Below are 21,595 nucleotides of genomic sequence, written 5' to 3' on the forward strand. Positions count from 1 at the left end.
GATTGTATGGCTCTGATGGAGGTAGAAAGGGCCTCTGTCACACCAGCAAAAGATGAGCCTTTATCAGATTGTGACACACACTTATTTGTAGATGGTTCCAGATTTTACACCGATGATGGTCAGCCACACACAGGTTTTGCTGTAACTACTACAGACACCATTTTACACCAGGAGGCATTGGCACCCCAGATGTCAGCACAGGAAGCGGAGTTGTGTGCTGTAGTCAAAGCATGTCATCTCCTAGAGAATCAAAGGGGAAACATTTACAGCAGATATGCGTTTGGAATCGCTCACGATTTTGGGCCTATTTGGAAAGCACGGAATTTCCTGACTAGTGCAGGGAAGCCAGTGAGACATGCAAAACTCATAGAGCGGCTATTTGAGGCCTTTCAGAAACCAGCAGAAGTTGCCATCTTGAAGGTAAAAGGGCATGCAAGGGGAAATGACATGACAGCCAGAGGAAACGCTTTAGCGGACCAAGCGGCAAAGGATGCTGCCCTTATGGCATTGGGAGTCACACCCACTGTAGGGGTCGCCCAGGTAGCGGGGACAGATTCCCCTCATCAAGAGCAGTGGGATGTAGAAACTCTAATTCAGTTGCAGAACCAGGCCCCTGATGAAGAGAAGGATAAGTGGAACAAATGTAATGCTACCCAAAATCAGCAGGGCCTGTGGAGCGCTGACAACAGGTGGTGTCTACCCAGGAGTTTGTACCCAGTTTTAGCACAACTGGCACATGGCGTCAGTCATCTTGCTAAGGGCGCGATGGTGGCACTTACTGACTGCTATTGGATAGCACCTGGATTTAGTGCATTTGCAGCCAGGTTTTGTGCTTCATGTCTCACTTGTGCTCTGTACAATGCAGGGAGGCCTGTCCATGTTCCCCAAAAGCATTCTCCTAGGCCAGATTTCCCTTTCCAAAGAATTCAAATAGACTACATTCAGATGCCCAGAATAGGCACCTATGAGTTCGCTTTAGTTTGTATTGACATGTTTTCAAGCTGGCCAGAGTGCTGGCCGGTAGCCAAAGCAAATGCAAAAAGTTTTGCAGAAAATTTTGAATGAAGTAGTTTGTAGATATGGAGTTCCTGAAACGATTGAGAGTGACAGAGGAACCCATTTTACTGGGGAAGTAATGAAAGAGGTAATGGAAGCCCTTCACATACAGCAAGCTTTCCATACACCTTATCATCCACAAAGTAGTGGCAAAGTTGAGAGACTTAATGGAATTTTGAAAAACAGATGTGCAAAAATTAAAGCAGATACAGGAAAAGGATGGGTGGAAGCTTTGCCATTAGCCCTATATTCTGTACGAACTACCCCTAAACAACCACATGGGCTGTCCCCCTATGAGATTTTATTTGGAGGGCCACCCAAAACAGGGCTATATTTTCCCCAACAGTTGCAGGCTTCTCACTCTAGTCTGTTAGAATATGTTCAGATTTTGCAAAGAACTTTGAATAAAATACATGAAGGTGTTTATAAATCTATCCCCGACCCAGATTCTGTTTCAGGTATTCACAGAATCCAACCAGGTGACTGGGTGGTGGTCAAGCGACACGTCAGAAAGCCGCTAGAACCAAAATTTGACGGACCACATTTGGTGCTTTTGACAACCGGTTCCGCAGTCAAGTTGGAAGGAAAGCCCTCCTGGATTCACGCCAGTCACTGCAAGAAAATCCTGAAGTGATGATATCCTTTGAAAAAATGATGATGTTGTTCTTTTTCTTTTTGTTGTTTGTGAGAACTGAGACATGGAAACATAACCCTTTCATACAAATGTTAAAATTGTATGCAACCCATAGCAACGCTAGTGACTGCTGGGTGTGTTCTCACTTACATCCCCAAACAGGAACAATACCCATGATAGCAATGCCTCTCAAATTCACTGATCTAAACAGGACCAGAATAAATGGCTCATACATCGTCTCCACAGCTAATGAGCACAGATCAGTAACTTTGATGGTTTCGAAACAGATAGACACTCCACAGATTTGTTTAAACATTACATGCCCGTTTAACACTAAATGTACACGGTTGGGCAATTCAGATTGCACCAGGGCAAAGATTACAGTTTATGGAGGAAACCATGGTCAATATTATTATATCCCAGATCCAGAACTAAATAGAACCCTTTATAGTACAAATTGTTCACAGTTCCCAATATGTGAAAATATCGGTTACCTGAGATTCCATGTTATTGCTTCCAGTTTCTTAGGCGCAGGCATACCGTCCATACGTAGAGGGTTATATTATATATGTGGAAATAAAGCTTACGCCTGGCTTCCTGCTAATGTTACAGGTACATGTTATATTGGGAAGTTAGCACCTGCTTTGGCTGTTCGCAAAGATACAGTGCGAGCAGATCAAAGTCCAGAATACCCTTTAGTGTTCAAAAGAGAGCTGTTCACTGAAGGCGACATGGCATGGTCATGGTTCCCTTCCTGGACAGGATGGGGAATTGAAGCAATGAAAAGAATAAATAATTACACTAGAATTGTAGATGAGATTATTAACCTTACTACCACTGATATAGGTTTATTAAGTGAAGAAATGGCTCAGATTAAAAAAGTAGTATTAGAGCACAGATTAACGCTGAATTTTCTCACTGCAGCTCAAGGTGGGATGTGTAAGTTATTTCGCACCGACTGTTGTATATACATTTCTGATAATGAGGACATTATAAAAGGACATCTTGCTAAGATAAGAGAACTACAGAATAAGGCCAGAGATATTGCTAAAGATGGATGGAACCCCTTTAAGGCTTTAGGAGGTTTTGGTGACTTTTTATATGGTATAGCAACATGGTTACAGAAACTAGGCGCTTACATTGCGATGTTCCTATTTCTCATATTTGTCATTTACTTCCTCATCAGGCTGTGCCTCCGTGTGACTACCCGCTGTACCGACAAATGGTCCACCAGCCCTGATGAACCCATTATTGTGAGAAAGTTAGGAGAGAGCTGAACAGGACGCCGTCTCTCTGCGCCAATGTAACAGGAGTTACCAGCAATCGGCTGAATGTAACGCGGAGAAGAATGGTGTCAAATAAACAAAAGGAGGGAAATGACATGGACATTCACTGTACTGTTCATTTAAGCACAAGAGACTCCATTTTGTCCTCCTTTGCTTTAGTGTTCTGTAACCTTCACCTAACACACAGAAACCTCTCCTACTAAACACTCTCTACTCCCCCCTCCCTTCTCACTGTTTTACTTTTGCAATTGTTCTATTCGCTAGCTTTTAATAATATATTTCTATTTGTTTAGCTCTTAATAACATATTTCTATTTGTTAGTTTTTAATAACATCTCACACCACCCCTTTCTTATCTATGTATAAAATAACATGTAATAATAAATTTTGACACTGAACGGACATTTTAAACACAGTGATTGAGTCCTGTGAATCTGTTCCTGCAGCTGCAGTATTAACTTTGTTTTAGAGTCCCAATCAGAAATCAGTCATAACACTGTTTATGTATAATAGATCAATACTGTAGTTAAATAGATAGCTAGCTAGATAGATAGATAGATAGATAGATAGATAGATAGATAGATAGATAGATAGATAGATAGATAGATAGATAGATAGATAGATTACCTAATAGTTTTCCCTGGATCTGCTTCAAGAATCCAAGTGCAGTGCAGATTATTTTCATATGGTGATGGGTAACCTGCAGACAGAATGCGCCCTGATGCAACAGCATAAATCCGACCTCCACACTCAGCTGCAAAAATAGCATATGCATTACAATTTTTGTTTACGTCAAATCTAATCTATTAAAACAATTTAACATGGTATCTTCACAAACATATTTTTAACTTTGTACCGATTAACAATGTAATGTTTAGTTCAGGTGTGTTGTGTATATGTTTAAGCAATGAGGTTGATTTACTAAAGGAGTACAGTGGGTTTCATTTATGAAAGGAATGAGGACTGTTTACCTAGCAAAGTAACTGTGTACTCGCTTAGTGAATAAGGTGAAGCTGTATCATGAATCATCCATTCATGTGAAAGACAACATCTTTTTTTTTTTTGTAAATTCCCTTGCACATGTAGGGTAATCAAAGTAATTATAGCTGCACTTTGTTTATTTAGTTAACTGAATATTCGCTTTGACTCCTGGATGTACACTGGCCCAAGTAAACATTGATGTTGCTAAGTGAACCGTTTCATATACCTCTAGCAAATCAACCTCAGGGTGTTCACTGCAAAGTGAATGTTACATAGCTTAAATGATAAGTTCACTATTAATAACATGTTACATGCTATACCCATATTCAGGGTGTAACATGTGACATGTTACTAAAGAACTTGCCCACACCCCCACACAATCCCTCCTTTTGACAGTGGGCAGGGGATTCTCTCCCTGCACCTACTGTCACAATTTAAAAACAGCTTGCCCGTGCTCCACCAATGTGTCTACCTCATTCATTTACAGGCAGTTGGTCCTGATGAAGTGTATGATACGCGAAACGCATTGACTTTCTCAGAAGATTTAATTTGCTTATCAATGTAATGTATTTCACAGACAGCAATATGTGTTTTTATATTGTATGTCATAAAAAATTATTTTTATACAAACTCTATGATATAGGATAATTTTTCTTTTGTGCACACTGGGGTATATTTAAAGTCCCAAAATACTCTCTGTCCTTGTGCTACTATATCGGGATGATACCCTAGTGCTCACACAATTTAGATTTACTACACCCTTTCCCACAAGCATGAACTCAAAACTCATTCATTTACAGTTTCCCTGAATTAATAGACTACAAGCATCATCTTCCATTGTGGCATATGGCTTGTAGTTCTCAATGAACTTTAGGGGTTCTGGTAAGTGCTCTCACAGTCCATTGAATCCTCCTGCTCTTCAGAAACTGTATTCTCATATGGAAGGTAGGGTCAGACAGCTGACTGAGCATCTGCAGGATACTGGCATTGCACCTGTGTTCTCCTGCTTTACAGGCTGAAGTGTAAAAAAATAAAAAAATGCATATTTTGTTACCTGTAAAAATGCAAAATGCATGTATCATTTTTTTTAGCCTTTAGCGAAAAAGCTGATGTAGTATAATTTCCCTTGCATGGGATTATCCATACTTAATTTGGAGTACAGATCTTTACTTTATTCACTTAGCTAATGAAAATTTTAAAATGCAAAGTGAACATTATCTGCTTGCAATAAATTGTATTGCTTTTAAAAGCCTTAAAAAACACAGTTTTATTTTATAAAATAGGAACTTTTTGGTTACCAGTGCATGTGGGTAAAGGCTTGTTCCACACTCTCCGATCTCCACTAAGACAAGTCAGTATGCTACTTCCATGCATTGTGTAACCTGGGTTACAGCTATACATAATAGTTGTATCAGCAAAGTGACCCTCATCACGAATCTTGTAACCATAGTTTGGTATTCCTGGATCCTCACATTTTATTAAATCAAAACCTGTAAGCAAAAGGGACACATGTATAATTATATGAAGCAACCAAATGCATTTTTGTAGTTTTATATATTTTAAAAATGCCTTAATTTTTATATTAGGTAAAGAAATAATTGTATGGCTTTCGGAAAAATGAGAATAAGACTGCACACAATGTAGATATTTGAAGAAATTAACCTAAAAATGTCGCAGCCTTTTCCTTGTACAGACTGAATGGATGGATATTCAGTGAAAACTTGATATGTTTGTTAAATCTGTTTATTATATTTAAAATAACAATACTCTATAAAGTGTATCCATTATTGTATCAATGTAATTATTGTTCCTGTATACAACAAAAAGCCTGTATAGATACTATCGCTATATTGATGATATTTTAATTTCATGGACAGAAGGTGATGAAAATATAAAAAAAATGCACAATTTCACCCATCACTCAAACTCAGCCTTACATGACAATTTCCTAGACACAACAGTATACATCAATATACAGGAAACCCACTGATAGATGCAACTATCCCCACAGTTTCACCTTCCACCCCAACGCAACAAACAGCCATCATACACAGCCAGGTCCTCAGATACCACCGAATATGCTCAGACTAAAACCACAGAAATTAGCATCTCAGAGTACTAGAAGACTCATTCCACAAAAAAGGTTACAAGGACAAAACCATCAACACATGCATAAATGTGGCCCTGTAAAAAATGAAGAGAAAATCTCCTCCAATACAAAAAGAGAGAGAAAAACAAATAACTGTGTACCTTTAGTAACCACATATAATCCAGCACTAGAAGAGATGAGAAGATAATCACAGATTTCCAACCCATCATAACAGAGAATGAAATGCTGAAAAAACTAATCAGCAGGAAACTTCATTCTGATTATAAATAAATAAATGGCAGATGCTTTAACCGCTTCAGCCCCCAGATTTTACCCCCTTCCTGACCAGAGCACTTTTTACAATTTGGCACCGTGTCACTTTAACTGACAATTGTGTGGTCATGCTGTATCCAAACTAAATTTGTGTCCTTTTTTTCCCACAAATTGAGCTTTCTTTTGGTGGTATTTGATCACATCTGCAGTTTTTATTTTTTGCGCTATAAACAAAAAAGCCAGATAATTAAAAAAAAAAAACAATATTTTTTACATTTTGCTATAAAAAAAACAACACATTTATTCATCAGTTAAGGCCAATATATATTCTTCTACATATTTTTGGTAAAAAAAGTCACAATAAGCATATATTGATTGGTTTGCATAAAAGTTATATTGTCTACAAAAAGATGTATGGCATTTTTATGGCCTTTTTATTATCATTTTTTTTTTTTTACTAGTAATGGTGGCAATCTGCAATTATTAACGGTACTGCAACATTGCAATGGACGGATTGGACAATTCTGAGACATTTTTGGGATCACTGACATTTATACAGAGATCAGTGCTAAAAAATGTACTTATTACTGTGTAAATGTCACCGGTAGTGAATCGGTTAACACTATGGGGCAATCAAGGGGTTAAATGTGTGTTTCCCCAGTGTGTTCTAATTGCATGGGGATAGGACTGAGCAGGAGAGGAGAAATATCGCTGTTCCTACTTAGTAGTAACAAACAACATGTTTCCTCTCCTCAGACAGCACAGGGATTTGTGTGTTTACACACACAAATCCATGTCCTGGCGCTCATGCACGTGATCACGCAACGGGTCACCTGTCATATGGCAGGTGTGCACATGCCCTCTGGTGGCCGAAAAAGGGAAGGATGTACCCATATGGGATTTCACCCAGGAGAACCATTGTGCTGCAGTATACCTGCGTGAGTTGGTTGGGAACAGATTAAATAAGGAGCTGATGCCACTCAGTCAAGGATAAGCATTAGAAGTGTATGCATTTTTAACCAAATTCCATAGAGAAATGTATTTATCCAATTTTTTTTACAATATAGAATATAACTTTACAAGTTAAAGTTACATTCTATATTGTACAAGTTTTTTTCATATACTTTGGCATATCCTGATTTAATCCTAACTGCTGAAATCAGAAGCTCAGTCTCAAGTAAAGAAAATGTATTTGTTAAAAATCATACATGAACTTTGTTATCTCATAACACATCTAAAATGTATTATCAAAATCCTGGCCTCCAAAGATTTAAAAGCGCTTCATAACACCTAAAGATCTTGACAGGTTTAATAACAACACAATAACAATTTATCCTTATATCTAGACAGCTTTAATAACAAAACCATTACACTCTAACTTTTTCATCAATATAGATTTAACTTAAATGTTCCCACATTTTATTAAAGCAGTATATATCTCACAAAAGTGAGTACACCCACATTTTTTAAAATATTTTATTATATATCTTCTCATGTGATAACACTGAGGAAATTACACTGTGCTACAAGTAGTGAGTGTGCAGCTAGCCATAATGTTTAAACTGCTGGCAACAAAAGTGAGTACACACCTAAGTGAAAATATCCAAATGGGACCCAATTAGAAATGTTCCCTCCCTGGTGCCATGTGACACATTAGTGTTTCAAGGTCTCAGGTGTGCATGGGGAGCAGGTGTCTTCAAATTGGTGTTATCACTCTCACTTTCTCAGGCTGGTCATTCAACATGCCACCTCATGGCAAAGAACTCTCTGAGGATCTGAAAAAAAGAATTGTTGCTCTACATAAAGATTGCCTAGGCTATAAGAAGATTGCTAAGACCCTGAAACTGAGCTGCAGCATGGGGGCCAAGACTATACAGGGGTTTTAACAGGACAGGTTCCACTCAGAACAAGCCTCACCCTGGTCTACCAAATAAGTTGAGTACACATGCTCTGCGTCATATCCAGAGGTTGTCTTTGGGAAATAGATGTACGAGTGCTGCCAGCATTGCTACAGGGGTTTAGGGGGTGGGGGGTCAGCCTGTCAGTATTCAGACCATATGCCGCATACTGCATCATATTGGTCTGCATGGCTGTCATTGCAGAAGAAAGCCTCTTCTAAAGTTGAAGCACAAGAAAGCTCATAAACAGTTTGCTGAAGACAAACAGATTAAGGACATGGATTACTGGAACCATGTCCTGTGGTGTGATGAGACCAAGATAAACTTATTTGGTTCACATGGTGTCCAGCGCGTGTAGTGGCAACCAGATGAGGAGTACAAAGACAAGTGTATCTTGCCTACAGTCAAGCATGGTAGTGGGAATGTCATGGTCTGGGGCTGCAAAAGTTCTGCTGGTACTGGGAGGCTACAGTTCATTAAGGGAAACATAAATGCCAACATATACTGTGACATACTGAGCATGGTCCCCTTCCTTTGGAGATTGGGCCACAGGGCAGTATTCCAACTTGATAACGACTCCAAAAACACCTCCAAGACAACCACTGCCTTGCTAAAGAAGCTGAGGGTAAGGTTGATGGACTGGCCAAGCATATCTCCAGATGTAAACCCTGGAGGAGTGGAAGAGTACTCCAGTGGCAACCTGTAAAGCTCTGGTGAACTCCATCTCATGAGGGTTAAGGCAGTGTTGGAACATAATGGCCACACAAAACATTGACAGTTTGGTTCAAGTTTGGACATTTTAACTTAGGGGTGTACTCACTTTTCTTGCCAGCGATTAACCTCCCTGGAGGTATGATTATGTCAGGAATTTTGTACCAAAAGCGGTACAATTTTTTGCATGGACATTAGGTGTTATGTATTATAGGCACGCAATTCTTAGTAATCACTTACTTAAACCTGACCAAATAAGACTCTAGTAGACATCCCAGATGTGATAAAGTTTAAAACACAAAATCATGAATTATAATCTATTGAATAAAATTATATTATTTATTAATGTGATGCAAAATAATGAAATTTGGCAAACAAAGAAAATTCAATAAACATCCTGAGTGTGATAAATTTTGAAACAAGGTACAGTACACAGTCCGACATCACAATCCGGACAATGGAGCCTGCTTTCTTTTCAGACTTTCTTTCCATTGCTATCTCTCTTTGAACAGCAAACTACGCACATCCTGGTAGGTGCTGCCTTTTTTGCGGTTGGCGGTATGTAGTCCATAAAGTGATAACCTGTTAGGCGTTCTGAGTTAGCAACGTCAACAGCATGTCTTCCAGGTCTGTTCACAGCTCCTGATGGTGCCTGGTGTTTGACAAAAATCTGCTCAGCCACCTTCCAGATAAAGTTAGAATGAACAAGGGGCTTGTCACTCTTTGCTCTGTACAGAATATATGAATTCCAAAGGCATTGTTCCAGAAGATGCCAGAAAATCTTTTTATAATTTTTTTTTGCTGTTTGCGCATAGCCGGATAAAATGTCATTGCCTGATCGGCTCTGTTGACACCTCCCATAGTGCAATTATAGTCTATCACGACTTGCGGCTTCAGCACATCTTTCCAATCTTTTGTGTGGACCATGGCAGTGGAGGTATTGTGCACAGTGCTCATGAGACACACGTCCTTGTCTCGCCATCGCATTGCCATCATCTTACCCTTCTGTCAGGCAACCATTTCTCAGTTTTTTTGTTTTTTCTTGGAAAACATAGATGGCATGTCACGTCGGTTAGGCCTAATGGTACCATGCACATCGGTCTTGTTGCAAAACTTCAAACAATTCCGGAGAGGAGTAGAAATTGTCCATGGTCACACAATATCCCTGGTTCAGCAATGGCTCCAGCAGTGTAAGGACAGATGATGTGGCCATCCCATAGCCGCTGTATCTGGGGTTGAACTTTGTGCCTTTACCGGGGTAAATGACCGAATTCCAGATGTAGCCAGTGGATGACTTGCAGAGCATGTAGGATTTGATGCCAAACCGCTCTCTTTTGGATGCAATAAACTGTATCCAGCATGGCGTCCCTTGTAGGCCATCAAACTTTCATTCATGCTGATGTCCCTTTCTGCCACGTAGGTCTGCTGGAAATTGGTCACGATAATTTGGCATACCTCCCAGATTTTTTTTAGTTTGGGTGCAGGATACGTGGCCTTATCAAACTCTTTATTGTTTGTGAAGTGGAAATACTTCACGATGAGGGAAAATCGGTATTCGGATATCATGGTACCAAAAAACGTAGTGGCCAGTAATTTATTGGTGGTCCAGTATCATTTCTGGAGTGGTTTCCCCACCACCCCCTGAAGAATGATGAGTCCCAGAAACTGTCAGATGTCCTCTTTGGTCACTGGTTCCCACTTTTTGCTTTGGGAAAACATGGCATGCAGCGTAGCGGATTGCTGCTCTTGGTAGCGATTTGTCTCTGTGACAATTTTTTCAATTACCTCCTCAGTGAGGAATAATTGCAGGTATGCCAGAGGGTTGTCACATTCAAAATCTACCTTCATCCCAGGTGATCCAGTGAAGGGGAATCTTGGCGGCGCTATCTGGACCGTCTCACAGTCAATATGGCACCAAGTGCGTACATCACTGAGGTCAGGTGCAGGATCATCACCGCTGTCACTTGCCAGATCAGTGTCAGTGTCAGACAACAAATCTCCCCATGACTCATTATAGCTCAGTTCTGCGAGCAACACTGACACTTATCTGGTCCAAAGGCGATTTTGCAGCTAAGTGGTGCTTTTTTGATGCCATGTTAGATATTTATCAGTCAGATAAAGAAATGATACTGTGTAATCCTCTCAGATTACAGTGTATCGCCTCGTTTTATGTGTTTGTGTTATGTTTCTTTTTTTGAAATTCCCACTCAGTTCCGCTCCCATGCGTCATTGCTGCTCGCAGGGAACAGAACCAGGAAGCCATGCCGTGATCTCGCTGGTGATCGTGCCGTGATCACAGGGGAGGACAGCGGAGGACATCGCTGGAGCACCAGGAGAAGGTAAGATCTCTGCTGGCAGCTCTGCAATGTTACCCCGAGTGTAACTCGGGGTTACTGCTCCTGGCAGAGAAAATCAACCCAGAGTCACGCTCGGGGATACCGCCAGGGAGGTTAATGGCTGCTTGTTGAGTTATTTTGAGGGGGCAGCAAATTTACACTGTTATACAAGCAAACATTGTAGCAAAGTGTAATTTCTTCAATAACCCCTCACATTTTTACAAATATTTTATTATATCTTTTCATGTGACAACACTGAAGAAATGTATAATAAAACCTTGGTTTGAGAGTAACTTGATTTGAGATAATTTTGCAAGGCAAGCTAATTTTTTTAAAATAAATTTTGACTTGATATAGAAGTGACATCTTCAGAGCTGGACTTACCATTGGGCTTGACTGGGCTCAAGCCCATGGGCCCCACCCAATAGGGGGCCCCGCCGAGATACATAGCCGAGTGTACTCGGCTCGACTCCGCTCACAGTCACGCCCAGTCCCGCCCTATGATGGACATAACCAGGGACCGGGCATGACTGTGAGCCAAGCCGAGCTACTCTCGGCTTCACTCGGGACTGCAAGAGGACCCGAGAACCGCTGTAACGACATATACATATATATATATATAACCACATACAGTCCTGTATTTCACTATATATACTGACTTTACTGTTATAGATACGTGTAAAATACAAAATTCTGGTGGGTGTAACAACATGTCTGCTTCCCCCTTCTTAGCCTTTGTACACACGAATGTGTCCTATCGGACCATTTTGTCGGATAATCCAACTGTGTGTGGTATGCATCAGACTGTTTCCGTCGGAATATCCGTCGGACCAAATTTTCCAACTTGCTGGAAATATTTTCCCACAAACTGCTCCGATCGGACATACTCCGATCATGTGTAGAGAATTCCGATCGGACAAAGTGCCACGCATGCTCAAATCAAATTCCTACATCAAAGCTTTTGGCTACTAGCCTGAACGTAGTCCCATCGTAACGAAATTACATCATCACGTTCTGAAAGATCGGATTTTCCGACAACTTTGTCCAACCGTGTGTATGCAACAGTTTCGGACACAATCCGTCGGACAAAATCCGTCGGACATAATCCAACGGATTTGGCTGTTAGAATGTCCGACCGTGTGTACAAGGGCTTAGTGTATCCTTACTGTGGATGCATGTGGGGTGTAGCAAGATGGCAGCGACAAAACGTCACTAGCAAACTGCGATGGATCGCCGAAAATGTCGTTACACCGCCGAGAGGACCCGAGAGCCGCCGTGATACACAGGACTCTATCTCGGTGGTGCCATTTTTAAACTTCAAGACTGCAATGACAAGGCTGCAAATGACAAGGCTGCAAATGACACTGGGGCAAGGCTACACAAAGGCTACACTGACAAGGCTGCAATGACACTGGACAAGGCTGCAGATGGATGGGCAAGACTGCAGATGGACACTGATAAGACTGCATTGATGGGCATTTAAATGTAAGTTTTTTTCCTTAAACTTCCTTCCTAAAAGTTTTTTTCCTTAAAATTCCCTCCTAAACTTGTTATACGCCAATAAATACGCTAATCTATAGAAGCTAGGGCCCAAAAGTTACTCAAGCCCAGGGACCCCCACCATCCTAAGTCCTACCCTGGACGTCTTAATAAACAAGTAGCGTCAAATCACAACTGATTATAAAAGAGAAGAGATGCGCCTCTAAGTGTAGCAATACAGTTACATTTAATAAAGGTACAACATTTAGAGTCTTACATGGTTGATAATTAAAACAGGCACATATAAGTATGCAGGCATTCGGGGTACAGCTGTCCACATAGACCATCCTCCTCATAGCCATTGATGCCATCCCTTTCCCACTGTGCTCCACAAGCAGTTCAAGCCTCACATTCAGATCGCTCTACTGCAGGGTAGTCTTCCTGGTCACGATTTCAGACTGACAGCCATGAGAGCCGGCGGGGCGTGGGATGGTCTATGTGGACCGATTTACACCAGATACATGCGTACTTAGATGTGCCTTTATTAATCATCAACCATGTAAGTTGTTAAATGTTATACCTTCATTAAATGTAACCATATTGCTACCCTTAGAGGCGCCTCTGTTCCCTTTTATACTCTTTAGCTCCTGCTGTATTTTGTTTCTAATCCCCCTGTGGAGGCTTCCATTTGCCATTTATGGTTATACAACCTATCACATTGCTATAATCTTTATATCAGGGATATGCAATATATATATATATATCTCAATGCCATCCTATCACAGTACCCTGAAAACTGTGACCTGCCACTAGTACCTGCTAGCAGTATCCATCAGCAATACCAGCCAGCAGTACCTGCCACCAATACTAGCCAGCAGTTTGCGCCACTAGTACCTGCCAGCAGTATCCACCAGCAGTACCTGCCACTAATACTAGCCAGCAGTACCAGCCAGCAGTACCCATCAGCAGTAACTGCCAACAGTAACAGCCAGAAGTAACAGCCAGCAGTAACAACCAGTGAAGGATGAGGTCAGTTGAGCGGCTGGTATACAGCAGTGCATCAGTGTGAAAGCAGTCTTAGGCCCCTTCCACATGATGCAGTCCGCCTGTCTGTTTTTCAGCTGGGCCTAATCAGACCCTCCATTCACTTCTACAGAGCGTCAGATGTAAATGGATTTGTGTTCTTTTACACCCGCCTATCTCCAATCGTCGAATCCGTCCCCTTCTGTCTGGGCAGATCAGATTGGAAGGCCCATAGTGTAGAGAGGGCTGTGTCCATGTCTGATTTGCATATGCAGAGTGGACACGAACCTGTCATCTGCCCACGCCACTCATGGGAGCCCGTGACCGGTTACCAAGTCGCTAAAGTGGTCCTTGCTCCTTAAAAGGTTGGGCACCCCTGCCATATAGTGTAGTAGAAAAGAAAAAATATGTGTAGCGCTTCAATATTACTGAATATAATCAACATAAAATAATTAATGTGTAATCAACATAAATGTAGAGTGATACAAAAATTCATATAGTTAATAATTTGAGAAAAAGAGTCCATAGGATGGGCACCAGTTTCACAATGGAGCTGATATAGAGATGACTGGACCGTCATAAAACAAAAACAGGTCACTGGGCAAGTATATTCATGTAGGCCAGCTTGTCTGTAAACGTCAAAAGAAGGTAGATAAATACTTCTTACCAGCTCTGTTGGACTCACAAAGTCATATGACAATTGAGTCTGAAAAGGCTTGAGGTCTCACTCTGGGACCAGAGAGTATATGGAAGGAGGTCCGTTGGACTGGTGGAGGAACTTCAAACAGCAGTGTACTCAATGGCGTGTTTCGCAAACTGGAACATCGAGGTAGTTTGGAATCCAGCTCAGACACGGTCCAATACTCCAATCGCCCCAAATGGGGAGAGAAATGTTTGAGGGTTTAAACCACACAGAAGGGAGAAAAGAAAAAAGAGCTCCACATGGTGCGGGTCAAATGATATAAAATACGGATTTATTGAAGTCAAAAAGTTATAAATGACTTGGTGATCACAGAAATAAAATGAAGTAAAGTTAAAAGCAATGTAGGGTGCCAACAGCTAGCCCGACGCGTTTCGACATAAAAGTCTTCGACAGGGGCATGTTGGAACCCACCACATTGCTAACAAATATATAAGGGGTCAGAGACAGTTCCGCCTACAAAGGGGCGGGGACTCCTGTTACAGACCGCCTTTCACAAAACAATGAACAATTTAGATCAGGTCAAGATGAAAATGTTCAAACGCAGTAATCAAGTACACATATCATCTAATATAACCCTTCTATTCACATAAGCAGTTAGTTTAGATTTAGTGATGGTGAAGGATAGATCATATAACATACATACCGAGTGAATCAGTTGCATATATTGATCTAAAACTCTTCCAAAGGTGTCTGATATAATCACAGGGCATATGCAAACAAACATCTAACACTAATGTAAAGTTATTAGCCATACAACATTACCTCAATATAAATTATGTTATACCATCATCTAAGAGGACTGATTCACATTTATATTGTATCACCGAAGTGGCTGAGGGAATCAAGAAAAGGTATCTCATGATGATCCGTCGTTGTATAAGCTAGATGTTTCTAGCTTGTTTGTTAGCGGTGTGCAGACAAGGATTGTGTATTGGTAACTATGGTAACTAGTATTACGTATTGTTTCATGGGTCAGAAATTCCGATCAGGTGACCGGAAAGTGTCATGGCGTGCAGTGTGGCAAGGAAACCTCCACCAATCACTCGATATACATGTCACATGACAGGATGTGGGAGTGATTGTGGAGGGCAGCCGTCCGCAAAAAAGGGCGTATACTTGTGAACGTCAGCTGGTCCTTTACCATGTAGGCGTATGAGAGCGGGGAAGGGCGTCTAAAATTGGCGCCATTTACCCTAATGTACGTCAGACGCCACGGGGCATGATGGGCGGAAAGGGCGTCTAAAATTGGCGCCATTTACCCTAATATACGTCAGACGCCGCGGGACATAGCGGGCGGCGCCGTAACGAGTCTCGGCGTTCAAATGTGTGACGACATTACGCATGCGTCATGACTTGTGACGCAACTACGTCACTTTGTGCGCCGAGGTGTACAAAGAATCCCAAACATCCGGGACAAGCGAAAAAAATATTTATACAGAGGGCGCAGTTACGTCAGGCCGGACCAAATGACGGGTCACAACGTAGCCATAGCAACTAAAAGAACATCCTGCATTTTAAAAGGCAGAGTATAGTAAAGTGGAAAATTAAAGAAAAAACAAAAAAGGGAACTTAAACTTCTTATCAAGATTAGCATGGAGCACTAATGATGGAAGAAAAAACATGAAACAGGTTTAAAAAATATATAGATTTAAAAATTATATAATGGGTCTGATACTGTGCGTTTGAATACGCACCACTTAGTAAGACAGACCCTCGGGTATCTCAGTCCCTAAGTTAGATTTGGAATGTAATTAATGTAATATATACACAGATCATACCGAATAATTAAGAGAGACAAATGAAAATATATGTTTTTCACAGAGGGTATATACCCCCAATCACATAAGGTTAAGGAAATGCGATGTAATCGCACGAGGTTACAATAAAGGGTGGAGAAAAAATGGGAAACATGTGAAAAAATAAGTGAATCGAAATATGAGAGATTACAAATTATATCTATAAGATTGGGTGACGTGGAAATAGGGTACAGACCGAAGATTGTGGATTGTGTACCATGGAGGTAGAATGTTACATGAATTATTATGCAAACATACTAGAAATCCATGGAAAAGGTGAAAGGTGAAAAAATATTTTTTGAAAAAATATTTAGTAATACAGTGTGACAACTGACTAAATTAAGCTTGATTGATGAAGCTATTGATGTCCCAATCTGTGTTCATGCCAAAGGGGGAGTAGCACCTCAATTCATAAATCCAAAAAGTCTCGAGGCGCGACACCCCCCTCAGGCATGAATCTCCCCTCCAGTTCGGGACAAATTTATCAATAATTTGAAAGCGTGTGCCCGTAGGGTCTCTATTGTGTTTCTCGAGATAGTGTCTCGGGACCGTGTGTTTATCACAGCCTTTTTTAATTTTGCTGAGATGTTCGTTGACTCTGATGGAAAAGTTACGAATGGTACGGCCAACATATTGTTGGTTACAAGGACATGTGATCAAGTAAACAATATACCTGGTAGTGCAAGTGGTAAAGTGTTTCATAAGGTACCTGCGTGAAGTGGCTGTGGATGTGAAAGAATCACTTTTCCTTTTACCCAACGTGTTATGTATACAGACGTTGCATTTTTTACAGGGGAAGTATCCTTTGCTCTGTGGGAAAAATTGTATTGGTTTGGGAATGTCTATTACGTTGGGGGAGATGTCATTTTGTATTGATCGAGCTCCTCTGTAAATAGTTCCAGGTTTCTCTGGAATTATTCCCCCTAGGACTTTATCACTACTTAATACCTTCCAGTGCCTATTAATGATTCTCTTTATATCGTTATGTTGTGTAGAGAAAGTTGTGAAAAACGACCATTTAAATTTGTCGTTTATTCCTGTTTTAACTTTCTTTTGTATAAGGGAGGCCCTATCAGTGTGTAAAGCTGCTTTAATATCAGCATCCAGGGCACATGGATCATAACCCTTATCAAGGAACCTCTTGCGGATGGTATAAGATTGTGAAATAAAGTCACTAGTATTCGTGCAGTTACGCCTAAGCCTGAGAAATTGGCCACGTGGAATGGAACTAAGCCATTGGCGGTGGTGGCAACTATCAACCGGAATGTATCCATTCCGGTCCGTTGGTTTAAAAAAAGTTCTCAAGGCTAGGCGTTTCTGCACTACTGTCACCTCTAAATCAAGAAAGTGAATACTAGTTGTACTGGCCTCAAAGGTCAGCTGTATGCCACGATCATTTCTGTTAAGGGTTGCCATGAAGGTATCAAGGGATGACCTACTGCCTTTCCACAGGAGGAGGATGTCGTCTATATACCTTGCCCAAAGCACCAATTCTGGCCTATTAAGGGCATAGACGACATCCTCCTCCCACTGGGCCATAAACAAGTTGGCCAGGCTGGGTGCGTATTTAGCCCCCATTGCAACCCCTCTGGTCTGGGTATAAAAATTGCCCTGAAACCAGAAATAATTGTGGGACATGGCGAATTCTAATATTTGCATAAGGAAATTCCTGTGTATCACAGGGAGTGTAGAATCTCTGGAGAGAAAAAGTTCAACGGCTCCCAAGCCTAAGTTCTGTGGAATGCTAGTATACAACGCAGAAACGTCTGCTGTAACTAGAATGAGATCCTCGTGATACTGTACACTCTCAAGCAGTCGAATTGTATCGCCTGTATCCTGTAAATAGGATGGTATATTCCTTACTAAGGGCTGAAGATAAGAATCTATATATTTGCCTATTCGCGAGGTAATGGAATCTATACCGCTGACGATTGGACGGCCTGGTGGGTTCACTGAGTCCTTATGTATCTTAGGAAGTTGATACACAGTTGGAATCCGTGGAGCCAGTGGGATCATAAATTCTCTCTCTTTCTTATTTAGAATACTCAAAGAGAAACCTTCATCTATGATCTGTGTAAGTTCTTTTTTATATTTAAGGGTAGGGTCACCTGGTAGGGGGCTATAAGTAGTAACGTCACTCAATAATCTATTCATTTCATCAATGTAACGTGTTTTGTCTAATACCACTAAGCCACCCCCCTTATCAGCAGGGCGAATGATAAGGTTTTTCTTTTCACATAAGGATTTGAGGCCCTGTGCTATGGAGGGATCTTGATGTACCCTTTTAATAGGTAACTTATCCAAATCATTTAGAACGAGATTTTTAAAAACGTTAATAGATGGGGGTAGAATACCTGGGTTGAACAAAGAGGGATTGCTCAATCCAGAGTGTCTGACTGTTGTGGAATCAGGAATCTTGTTGGTTACACTAGGAGAGGACAAAAAATGTCTCTGAATGTGTAACTTGCGAATGAACTTCTGCACGTCAATGAATGTATTAAATTTGTTGAGTTTTCTTGGAGGGACAAATTTAAGGCCCTTGTCTAAAATGCGTTTTTCACTCACTGATAATGTTGCTGTACTAAGGTTAAAAATGCCCGCGCCTACTGTGTCCGTTTTCTTTTTGTGCTGGATACGCCTCCCCCCTCTGGTGCCTCGTTTGGTTTTAGGTTTGCCCCACGAATGGGGGTATCCCTGTGAAAATCCTGATGATAAGGGGGCCCTGGTGGATAATTACGATCTATCGATTACGATCATAATTATGATCTATCCTTCACCATCACTAAATCTAAACTAACTGCTTATGTGAATAGAAGGGTTATATTAGATGATATGTGTACTTGATTACTGCGTTTGAACATTTTCATCTTGACCTGATCTAAATTGTTCATTGTTTTGTGAAAGGCGGTCTGTAACAGGAGTCCCCGCCCCTTTGTAGGCGGAACTGTCTCTGACCCCTTATATATTTGTTAGCAATGTGGTGGGTTCCAACATGCCCCTGTCGAAGACTTTTATGTCGAAACGCGTCGGGCTAGCTGTTGGCACCCTACATTGCTTTTAACTTTACTTCATTTTATTTCTGTGATCACCAAGTCATTTATAACTTTTTGACTTCAATAAATCCGTATTTTATATCATTTGACCCGCACCATGTGGAGCTCTTTTTTCTTTTCTCCCTTCTGTGTGGTTTAAACCCTCAAACATTTCTCTCCCCATTTGGGGCGATTGGAGTATTGGACCGTGTCTGAGCTGGATTCCAAACTACCTCGATGTTCCAGTTTGCGAAACACGCCATTGAGTACACTGCTGTTTGAAGTTCCTCCACCAGTCCAACGGACCTCCTTCCATATACTCTCTGGTCCCAGAGTGAGACCTCAAGCCTTTTCAGACTCAATTGTCATATGACTTTGTGAGTCCAACAGAGCTGGTAAGAAGTATTTATCTACCTTCTTTTGACGTTTACAGACAAGCTGGCCTACATGAATATACTTGCCCAGTGACCTGTTTTTGTTTTATGACGGTCCAGTCATCTCTATATCAGCTCCATTGTGAAACTGGTGCCCATCCTATGGACTCTTTTTCTCAAATTATTAACTATATGAATTTTTGTATCACTCTACATTTATGTTGATTACACATTAATTATTTTATGTTGATTATATTCAGTAATATTGAAGCGCTACACATATTTTTTCTTTTGTATGCTGAACTTTGTTTGTTTTTAGTGTTAGCTGCTATTTTTGGCCATCACCGGCCGTCTTGTTACAGGTTTTAACTTTAGCGCAGTGTTTTCCCTTTTACTTTATTTTTCTTTGTGACATATTATTCACTGCAGCTTCCTCCTTGTTTCATTTTGCTTTATCTTTCATATGGATATTTTTGAATATAGAACCTCTAGGTCCTTCAATACTGATGGTGTATTTACATCTAATTCCACCAATACTGAAGTCAGTGGCCTTTTTATTAGACTCAAAAATGTGATGGTCTCTGAGGTTCATCTCCAATGGGACATCGCCTTTTTGAGGCAATATATCAAGGAAAAGATGGTCCCCCGGGGATTACGTTGGGATATACATCCCCAACAGGGGGAGGTGGAGTTTGATGTCTGGTTTACCTTTTTTAATGACATGGGTATTAAACTGTTGAATTTTTTGATAGATAAGAAACAGGCTAGGCTACCCTCCATTGACAAGGAAATCAAAGACATTAGAGAAAAACTTACACCGGCATTAGGCACATCAGAATATAATACGTTATCCTCCAATCTAAAAAACCATCTAGAGAAAGAGGAAAAAGACCAACGAATTAAAAAGCAAAAAAAATACAATCGTGATGTGAATGATTATAAATCTAATTCTGTCTTTAATTGGCAGAAAAAAATCGTTTCCGAACCAGGTAATAATCCAGCATCAGATAATATACAGCCTGAAGCTATGGAGATGGAAAGAAGGTTGATTTACGAACCTCCTCCACCCCAGCCCAGGCCTATCGGGCCCTCTAGAACAAATGATTATGTATATAGATCCCCTGCTCAAGCACCATACCCTAACCATCAAGGTAAAGGCTTCAAACCCCGAAATAAGGGTAGAGGTAGAAACAATCAAAGTCACGGTCAAGATAGACACCATGGTGACACTAATGGTGGCTATCAACACACTCCCCGTGAACATAATGGAACCCGGCGAGATGACAAATATAATCATAGGAGGGATGACTATTCACATAGCACTCCGATTCGCACTTATAATCGCTATCTACCCCTTAGGGACGAGGACCATTACGATTTTCAACGTGACCCTCCTCCCTATATGACATATAATGATGAACCCCCCTCTAGACCTCCATATAATCGTAATTATCCACCAGGGCCCCCTTATCATCAGGATTTTCACAGGGATACCCCCATTCGTGGGGCAAACCTAAAACCAAACGAGGCACCAGAGGGGGGAGGCGTATCCAGCACAAAAAGAAAACGGACACAGTAGGCGCGGGCATTTTTAACCTTAGTACAGCAACATTATCAGTGAGTGAAAAACGCATTTTAGACAAGGGCCTTAAATTTGTCCCTCCAAGAAAACTCAACAAATTTAATACATTCATTGACGTGCAGAAGTTCATTCGCAAGTTACACATTCAGAGACATTTTTTGTCCTCTCCTAGTGTAACCAACAAGATTCCTGATTCCACAACAGTCAGACACTCTGGATTGAGCAATCCCTCTTTGTTCAACCCAGGTATTCTACCCCCATCTATTAACGTTTTTAAAAATCTCGTTCTAAATGATTTGGATAAGTTACCTATTAAAAGGGTACATCAAGATCCCTCCATAGC

At 40.9% G+C, this 21,595-nt stretch overlaps 1 protein-coding gene across 1 annotated transcript in view; it reads right to left on the reverse strand.

The window, feature by feature from the left end:
- CSMD1 (CUB and Sushi multiple domains 1) overlaps positions 1-21,595 on the reverse strand; it is a 2,539,710-nt gene that overhangs the window by 615,692 nt on the left and 1,902,423 nt on the right. The window contains exons 24-25 of the mRNA XM_077487775.1: positions 5,255-5,446; positions 3,603-3,729 (exon numbers count right to left, since the gene is read on the reverse strand). Coding sequence (XP_077343901.1) covers positions 3,603-3,729; positions 5,255-5,446 — 319 coding nt within the window. The remainder of the gene's footprint in view (positions 1-3,602; positions 3,730-5,254; positions 5,447-21,595) is intronic.

This window comes from Lithobates pipiens, unplaced genomic scaffold (assembly GCF_037356315.1).
Source record: "Lithobates pipiens isolate NorthernLeopardFrog02 unplaced genomic scaffold, aLitPip1_a1.2 Scaffold_18, whole genome shotgun sequence".
Lineage (NCBI taxonomy): Eukaryota > Metazoa > Chordata > Amphibia > Anura > Ranidae > Lithobates > Lithobates pipiens.